The sequence below is a fragment of the Scyliorhinus canicula genome, chromosome 23 (assembly GCF_902713615.1).
Source record: "Scyliorhinus canicula chromosome 23, sScyCan1.1, whole genome shotgun sequence".
NCBI lineage: Eukaryota > Metazoa > Chordata > Chondrichthyes > Carcharhiniformes > Scyliorhinidae > Scyliorhinus > Scyliorhinus canicula.
In genome coordinates, this window is record NC_052168.1 from 25,472,144 (window position 1) to 25,481,803 (window position 9,660).

The following is a 9,660-nucleotide window of genomic DNA, read 5'->3' on the forward strand; positions in this document are numbered from 1 at the left end:
AAGTGGTGTTTAAAAAAGACAGGACCTCTGTACCTCACGCCAGGGCAGCGGGCGCACGGTTTGTGTCAGAACTTTTGTTTGGGGTGCCAACCGTGTTTCAGTTGGCAACACACTTGCCTCTGTATCACAGGGATGTGGGTTCTGTTCACACTTGCCTCTGTATCACAGGGATGTGGGTTCTGTTCACACTTGCCTCTGTATCACAAAGATGTGGGTTCTGTTCACACTTGCCTCTGTATCACAGGGATGTGGGTCCTGTTCACACTTGCACAGGAGGGGGTCCTGTTCACACTTGCCTCTGTATCACAGGGATGTGGGTTCAGTCACACTTGCCTCTGTATCACAGGGATGTGGGTTCTGTTCACACTTGCCTCTGTATCACAGGGATGTGGGTTCTGTTCCATCCCACAGCTGACACTCCAGTGCAGTGTCAAGTAAACATTGTACTGTCAAAATGACAGACCGTTAAACCAGGGCCCCTTCTACCTGCTGGGCTGGATATAAAACAGAACAGGCCCTCTATGCTGTGCCGAGCTTTGTCCAAAACCAAGTTCAAGCTGTCCCACTCCCTGTCATTCCGGTGTGCTCCATGTGCCTATCCAATAACTGCTTGAAAGTTCCTAAAGTGTCCGACTCCACTATCACAGCAGGCAGTCCATTCCACACCCTAACCACTCTCTGAGTAAAGAACCTACCTCGGACATCCCTCCTATATCTCCCACCCTGAACCTTATAGTTATGCCCCCTTGTAACAGCTACATCCCCCCGAGGAAATAGTCTCTGAACGTCCACTCTATCTATCCCCCTCATCATCTTATAAACTTCTATTAAGTTGCCTCTCATCCTCCTCCGCTCCAAAGAGAAAAGTCCTAGCTCCCTCAACCTTTCCTCATAAGACCTACCCTCCAAACCAGGCAGCATCCTGGTAAATCTCCTTTGCACCCTTTCCAATGCTTCCACATCCTTCCTACAGTGAGGTGACCAGAACTGCACACAATACTCCAAATGTGGTCTCACCAGGGTCATGTACAGTTGCAGCATAACCCCACGGCTCTTAAACTCAAGCCCCCTGTTAATAAACGCTAACACACTATAGGCCTTCTTCACGACTCTATCCACTTGAGTTCCTCCACATTCCTCAGAACCCTGCCGTGACCCTGTAATCCGCATTCAGATTTGTCCTCCCAAAATGAATCACCTCGCACTGAACAGAGTAAGAATCACAGAGTTGTTACACTGCGGAGGAGACCATTCAGCCCATCCTGTCTGCACCAGCTCTCGGAATGAGCAATTCGCCTCATTCCATTTCCCCTGCCTTCTCCCTGTAACACCGCTTATTCTTCCTTCTCCGATAACAATCAAATTCCCTTTCGAGTACTTTGATTGAACCTGCCTTCACCACACACTCAGGCACTGCATCCAGACCTTAACATCCAGACCTTCATTTTGAAGAAGAGTAAAGGTGTTATTCCCAATGTCCGTCCCTCCATCAGCATCACTAAAAACAGATTATCAGGTCATTATCACATTACTGTTTGCAGGAGTTTACTGACAGCAGATTAATCCCACACTTTCTACATCATAACAGCTACTTAAAAAGAACCTCATTGGCTCTAAAGTACTTGGAGACCTCTGGTGGTTGTGAAAGGCGCTATTTGAATGCACGTCTTTTTCTATCTCCCGACTCTACTTCATGTTTGATTTGAAGGCCTGTGTCAGGTGATGCATTGACGACTCCCTCCCTGAGGCAACTCTGGCTTCCTTTCAGCTGCAAGACAACTCTGATTGTTGTAAAATGTTCGACGTCCGTCCGGCGAGAACGATTTTGGAGTACTGGAACGGGTTGTAGCTGGAGAAAGAGCATCAAAATTTAAAACACACTTTTTAATCACAAACCGAGTGTTCCTGCCTGAATCATCGGCCTTTTACCAATGGCGAATGTTAAGCAAATCTATTCTTGAATGTCGCTGCAGAGAGAGAGAGAGACGTGTTGTCAAGGCTTTTTATCTCGCACTCATTATAATAATCACTTATTGTCACGAGTAGGCTTCAATGAAGTTACTGTGAAAAGCCCCTAGTCGCCCCATTCCGGCGCCTGTTCAGAGAGACCGGTACGGGAATTGAACCCGCGCTGCTGGCCTTGTTCTACATTGCAAGACAGCTATTTAGCCCACAAGAATGCCAAATTTCAATGGATAACTACGATTTGTACAGGAGAAAAATAAGTGCTGATTGTTTGGAAAGCTGACTGATTGGCTGTGGTGTTGCCATGGAGACGTTTCCCAGGCAATATGTTCAAGCCTTGCACTTTTTTGTTAACTTCTTGGGAGCCTACAGTTCCCAGTTGCTTTCCCCATGGCAATGGCTCGGCCAATCAGAATTTACATGCAAACCATTCGGCACCTTTTTATTTATTTTATTTTTTATTTTTATTTTTTAAAATCTAAATTTAGAGTACCCAATTATTTTTTTCCCTAGTTAAGGGGCAATTTAGCGTGGCCAATCCACCTACCCTGCACATCTTTGGGTTGTGGTTGTGAAACCCACGCAGACACGGGGAGAATGTACAAACTCCACACGGACAGTGACCCAGGGCCAGGATCGAACCCGGCTCCTCGTCGCCATGAGGCAGCAGTCATTCAGCACCCTTTTCTCCTGCGATATAAATTGTTGTGAACGTTTGAAATTTGGCATTCCTGTGTTTGTCCTGATGGGTGTGAGATGGGAAGCTTCAGCAACATGTCTCTCTCTTAATATTCAAGTTCTCGACAGTCAAGTAACTGTTCATGAGATTTGTTGTTGAAATTCAGTTATATTGTTGGGAAGGTATTTGTTTATTTGAAGCAGCTGTTACTATAGCAAATAATGGAATCACACGATGGTGACACCTTACTAATACTGACAAAGCAAAATTTCAAGGTCAGTTTGTTTCATAAAATTGTACGTGCCAGATGCAGCCCAACAGGGGACAAGTTCAGAACAATCTGTACATGTTTCGAATTCCAGTAAATGAATCCAGGCGGAATTAGGTGGAAACAGGATTGAAAAATATATTATCCATTTTTTTCTTTTGTTATTCACAGGTGAATTGGATGCTCTGCCAGGGCAGAGAGAGCGGGCAGCAGCCATTCTCCTGGCATGCCGTCACCTTCCCCTCTCGTTCCTCTCTTCTCCGGGGCAGAGGGCAGTCATGCTGGCTGAGGCAGCACGTACGCTGGAGAAACTGGGAGACAAGCGGTCTGTCTCTGATTGCCAGCAGGTGATCATGAAACTGGGCAGTGGCACGACAATCGCAGCGAGCTGATAAACGCCGTCCCGCAGCATGTGTCTCCTCTACCCTCTGACTGGATCGTACTGCTCTGGCCCGAAGCAACACCTTTCAGAGCCGACGCGATTTCCTTCCGATCAAAACGCAGTTTGGCGGGTTCAGCGGCAAAGATATTTTTGCAGCCTCTCTCACACCTGAGCTCACTGTTTGAGTGTGAAGGTTGCTTTTCACAGATCGCTAATGATGATAATCCAGTAGTTGACTTCTGCACGATCCAGTATCGTTATTAGTTTCCCACCCTATCGTCCTCAGCGGTCTATCTAAACGCTGATACACTACTGAAGAGGCCCATTAACAATCTGTTGCCTTCTTTGTTCCTCACGGTTTCCTTTCTCTCAAATCTCTGGTTCTCAACCCGAGGGTACAGCCAGCTAGGATTGAGATTCCCATTCCCTCACCCTCAATGTTTTAAATAATTTATTCAATTGTTACAGCCTCATATTTTACTCCTGAATGGTGTTAAGTCTTGGCAATGTAATTTATCATGTGAGAGTTTGAGACAGGCGTTTTCGTTTAGATTTTATATATGTGTAGGTTACAAGAATTTTTAAAAAAAAATCAACGCCCATAAAATCCAAACGAGCCTGACCTTTTTTAGATCAAGTCCGTCTAAACTGCTTTCTCACCCGTAATGCTATGTTCAAAGATGCAAGGCATTGACATTTAAGTCCACTTATACTGTCTGCTTCTAAGGCCTGTCCTGGTGACTTATTCCACAACTTTTTTTCAATGCTTTTTGGTGAAAAACGAACTGCAAGGATGTGTTTGTCGCTGCTTTGTTTCAATGAGAGTGTTCTGTTTTTGCTACCATTTCAAGTTCCCGGGATGGGTTTTAGTCCCTGGCTGAATCAGATTACATGCTGTAAATAGCTTCTTTCCTCCACTGGCTATCCTGAGGATGTACAATGCCAATCTTTGGGCGGCACGGTGGCGCTGTGGTTGGCACTGTAGCCTCACGGCGCCGAGGACCCGGGTTCGATCCCGGCCCCGGGTCACTGGCCGTGTGGAGTTTGCACATTCTCCCCGTGTCTGTGTGGGTCTCACCCCCACAACCCAAAGATGTGCTGGGGAGGTGGATTGGCCACACTAAATTGGGGGGAAAAAAGAATTGGGTACACTGAATTTATTTTAAGAAAACAATCAATGACAATCCTCATCTAAGTAGCTACGTTTTTAAAAAGTCTTGCTTTGTAATTCCTCGGTACTCACACACATCAGTTAAAGTAACTTTACTTTTACTGAAGTAACTTGACTTTAGAAAATTCTCCGTAAATCAGTTTAAAGGGTAACTTTAGACGGTTAGGTTTGGCGTAGTGTAAGTGTTGGATCGATTCAAATTATGGGAACAATCCTTCCATGTCTTCACCAAATACCTGGTCAATGCTTGTAACTCACATGTCCAATTGGCTCAAACACTAAAATTGATGGGACTCTTGAATTTCAAAGCGAATGGGCCATAATTGTTGTTTTTTAATGGTATAAAGCACAGGGCAAGGAAGGAAAAGAGGTGGTTTTAGATCATCGGGGTTCATTATATCAGCAAAATCAAAAAGAAAAAGTGCCATAAAAATTACTGGGAAGTTCCAGAAGTGTACTGTGAGTGTGATGCGATAGACCTAACCAGCAACAGGCAGGTTGACCCCTGTACCATTCCGTGGTTCAATGAATTGAAAAGTAGACCAATCCTGCCCTGTAATCATATCGAAACAGAGAAGTACATGTGGACAAGATGTGACTGCATTTCTCTATAGGAGGAACAATGCAAAGTCTGTACGTATGAGACCCGGTTAAATAGTTCCCATTCCCAGTATCCGCAGTGTATAACTCTTAGATAGTTCTGACCAAGGCTTCCTCTATCATTGTTGATGTAAATATTTAGAAAGTGGCTTGTAGTTTATTTCCCTGGTTGGACACGTAGAAACATTTTTTCTAATTATGGCTGGTATTTTATTTAAAGGATAAATATCATGAACGCGTAGAATGATTTTCCCCACAGAATAAAATACTTGAATACCGACTGGTCTGTCTGGAATTGCTCATTTAGTGACGGTGACATAATCCATGCCTGTGGGTTTTTTTTTTACGTGCCCTGTTCACTTCCGTTGTGCCTTTCTCCCACCCCAATCCAAATGATTCCTTTCCTACATATCTGGCCTGCAGTGTTCTTCCTGCCTCAGCGAGATTGAGGAGTCAACTCTGTGCTGACCTATTTAGCAGAATATCCTGATTCCTTTTGTTCACTGGGAGCTCCCACACAGCTATAAGCCATAGGGGAAATAATGAGGGCTGTAAGAAAGATGCTGCAATAACCATGGGCGGTTTTAATCTTCTTAAGACTGGAAGCATCAAATTGGCAAAGAAAGTCTGAAGGATGAGCTCATGGAGTATATTGAGGACAGTTTTTCCAGAGCAATTTGTGCTGGAACCAACCACGGAACGGTCATATTAGATCTAGTTGGGGACTTCCGGAGCCGCTCGTTCGGCAGCTCCCGCTTTAATAGGACTTGTCGGCTCTTTTAAGGGCCCCAAACGGCGCTGATTCGACGATTCCTGGTGGATAAAGGGGTCTGGAGCAAAACCCCTCGGGATTTATGGTGCGGACTCGGAGTGGGGCGAGGAGAAAAAAGACAGCGGCTCCCCTGGAAAAGCGGGGGAAGGTGGACAAAATGGCGGCCGGTGGAGCCCCTGAGGAGTGGAGGCAGTGGGCTGAGGAGCAGCAGGCGGCCCTTCTGCGCTATTTTACGGAGCTGAAAGGGGAGTTGTTGGAATCCCTGAAGGTGACGACTAGTTGAATGGGCCGGTTAAGCGGGCCCGGGTGTTTTTGCATCTGAAGGGGCTGAAGGCGGACGTGGCCATGCTCCAGGAGACCCACCTGAAGGTGGCGGACCAGGTCTGTCTGAGGAAGGGGTGGGTGGGGCAGGTTTTCCATTCAGGGCTCGACTTGAAGAACCGGGGGTGGCGATCCTGGTGGGGAAGAGGGTGGCGTTTAAGGTGACTGAGGTTGTGGCTGATAGTGGCAGCAGATATGTGATGGTGAGCGGTAAGCTGCAGGGGGAGAGGGTGGTGTTGGTTAATGTGTACGCCCCAAATTGGGATGATGCTGGTTTCGTGTGGCGTATGTTGGGCCGCATTCCTGGCCTGGAAGTGGGGGGCTTGATCATGGGGGGGGGGACTTCAATACGGTGCTGGATCCCCTACTGGATCATTCTAGTTCAAGGACAGGCAGGAGGCCGGCGGCGGCCAAGGTGTTATGGGGGTTTATGGGCCAGATGGGAAGAGTGGATCCCTGGAGGTTCGGGAGGCCGAGGGCTCGGGAGTACTCTTTTTTTTATCCCATGTGCACAGGGTTTATTCCCGCATTGATTTCTTTGTTCTGAGTAGGGGACTGGTCCCGAGGGTGGAGGAGGCCGAATATTCGGCTATTGCAATTTTGGACCATGCTCCGCATTGGGTGGATCTGGAGATGGGGGAGGTGCGGGACCAGCGCCCGCTTTGGCGTCTGGACGTGGGGTTCTTGGCTGATGAGGTGTGTAGGAGGGTCCGGGGATGTATCGAGAGGTACCTCGAGGTCAATGATACTGGGGAGGTCCAGGTGGGGATGGTGTGGGAGGCTCTGAAGGCAGTGATTAGGGGGGAGCTGATCTCCATCCGAGCCCATAGGGAGAGGGGGGAGAGGAGGGAGAGGGAGAGACTGGTGGAGGAGCTGTTGAGTGTGGATAGGAGGTACGCGGAGGCCCTGGAGGAGGGATTGCTGGGGGAGCGGCGTAGCTAGCAGGCCAAGTTTGATTTATTGACCACCAGAAAGGCGGAGACACAGTGGAGGAAGGCGCAGGGAGCGGTCTACGAGTATGGAGAGAAGGCGAGCAGGATGCCGGTGCATCAGCTTCGTAAGCGGGAGATTGGTGGAGTGAAGGATCGGGGTGGGAATGTGGTGCGGCAGGGGACAAAGGTCAATGAGGTCTTTAGGGACCTCTACAGGGAACTGTACCAGTCATAGCCGCCGGTGGTGGGGGGGGGGGGGGGGGGGGGGGGGGATGGTGAGGTTTTTGGACAGGCTGCAATTTCCAAGGGTGCAGGAGGAGCAGGTGAAGGGACTGGGGGCGCCGATCGAGTTGGAGGAGCTGGTTAGAGGGATTGGCCACATGCAGTCGGGGAAGGCGCCGGGACCGGATGGGTTCCCGGTTGAATTTTATAAGAAATACGCGGATCTGTTGGGCCCCCTGTTGGTTAGGACCTTCAACGAGGCATGGGAGGGGGGTGTTTTGCCCCCGACGATGTCTCGGGCGCTGATTTTCCTGATCCTGAAGCGGGATAAGGACCCCTTGCAGTGCGGATCATACAGGCCAATTTCACTGCTGAATGTGGACGATAAGTTGCTGGCGAAGATCTTGGCCACTAGAATAGAGGACTGGGTGCCGGGGGTGGTACATGAAGATCAGACGGGTTTTGTGAAGGGGAGGCAGCTGAACATTAACGTGCGAAGGCTGCTAAATGTGATAATGATGCCGGCAGCAGAAGGAGAGGCGGAGATTGTGGTGGCATTGGATGCGGAGAAGGCCTTTGACAGGGTTGAGTGGGGGTACTTGTGGGAGGTGTTGGAGAGGTTCGGGTTTGGGGTGGGGTTTATTAAATGGGTGAGGTTGCTGTGCGAGGCCCCGATGGCGAGTGTAGCGACAAATGGGAGGAGGTCCGAGTACTTCAGGCTCCACCGTGGGACGAGGCAGGGGTGCCCCCTGTCCCCCTTGCTTTTTGCATTGGCAATTGAGCCTCTTACCATGGCTCTCAGGGAGTCGGGGAGGTGGAGGGGTTTGGTGCGAGGTGGGGAGGAGCACCGAGTGTCGCTGTATGCGGACGACTTGCTGCTGTATGTAGCAGACCCGGTGGGGGGAATGCCGGAGGTGATGGAGATTCTTGCTGAGTTTGGGAGTTTCTCGGGCTATAAATTGAACCTGGGCAAGAGTGAGCTGTTTGTTGTACACCCGGGAGATCAGGAGGAGGGGATTGGTAGGCTCCCGCTAAAGAGGGCAGTGAGGAGTTTTAGGTACCTGGGGGTTCAGGTGGCTAGGAGCTGGGGGACTCTGCACAAGCTCAATTTTACTAGTTTGGTGGAGCAGATGGAGGAGGAATTTAAAAGGTGGGACATGCTGCCGTTGTCGTTGGCGGGTAGAGTACAGTCCGTTAAAATTACAGTGCTCCCGAGGTTTTTGTTTTTGTTTCAGTGCCTCCCCATTTTCATTCCGAGGGCCTTTTTTAGGAGGGTGAACAGTAGCATTCTGGGATTTGTTTGGGCGCACGGGACTCCGAGGGTAAGGAGGGTGTTTTTGGAGCGGGGCAGCGATAAAGGGGGGCTGGCGCTGCCCAACCTCTATGGGTACTATTGGGCGGCTAATATCTCGATGGTACGCAAGTGGGTAATGGAGGGGGAGGGGGCAGCATGGAAAAGGATGGAGATGGCGTCCTGCGGAGGCACGAGCCTGAAGGCACTGGTAACGGCGCTGCTGCCGCTCCCTCCAACGAGGTACACTACGAGCCCGGTGGTGGTGGCTACCCTCAAAATTTGGGGGCAGTGGAGGCGACATAGGGGGGAAGTGGGGGGCTCGGTGGAGGCCCCACTGCAGGGGAACCACCGGTTTGTCCCAGGGAACATGGATGCCGTGTTCCTGGGGTGGCACAGGGCGGGCATTAGGAAGTTGGGAGACCTGTTCATTGACGGGAGGTTTGCGAGCCTTGGTGAACTGGAGGAGAAGTTTGAGCTCCCCCCGGGGAATATGTTCAGGTACCTTCAGGTCAAGGCATTTGCTAGGTGGCAGGTGGAGGGGTTCCCTTCGCTGCCCCCGCGGGGGGGTAAGGGATAGGGTGCTTTCGGGGGTCTGGGTCGGTTATGGGAAGGTATCTGACATCTACCAGGTGGTGGAGGAGGCGTCGGTAGAGGAGCTGAAGGCTAAGTGGGAGGTGGAGCTGGGGGAGTAGATTGAGGAGGGGACATGGGCGGACTCCTCCTCTTCATGTGCGAGACTTAGCCTCATCCAGTTCAAGGTGCTGCACCGGGCCCACATGTCCGGGTCTAGGATGAGTAGGTTCTTTGGGGGCGAAGACAGGTGTGTCAGGTGTTCGGGGAGTCCAGCGAACCATGCCCATATGTTCTGGGCATGCCCGGCACTGGAGGAGTTCTGGAAGGGGGTGGCGAGGATGTTGTCTAGGGTGGTAGGATCCACGGTCAAGCCAGGCTGGGGACTCGCAATATTTGGGGTTGCAGTGGAGCCGGGAGTGCAGGAGGCGAAAGAGGCCGATGTCTTGGCATTTGCGTCCCTAGTAGCCCGGCGGAGGATCTT

General features: G+C 50.2%; 1 protein-coding gene across 1 annotated transcript in view; it reads left to right on the forward strand.

Annotated features, from left to right (window-relative positions):
• The window catches only part of LOC119956304 (sterol regulatory element-binding protein 2-like), an 88,307-nt gene extending 82,962 nt beyond the window's left edge, over window positions 1-5,345 (forward strand). The window contains exon 19 of the mRNA XM_038783391.1: window positions 3,084-5,345. Within this exon, the coding sequence (XP_038639319.1) occupies window positions 3,084-3,304 (221 nt within the window). The 3' untranslated portion in view covers window positions 3,305-5,345. The remainder of the gene's footprint in view (window positions 1-3,083) is intronic.
• Window positions 5,346-9,660: the final 4,315 nt, after the last annotated feature.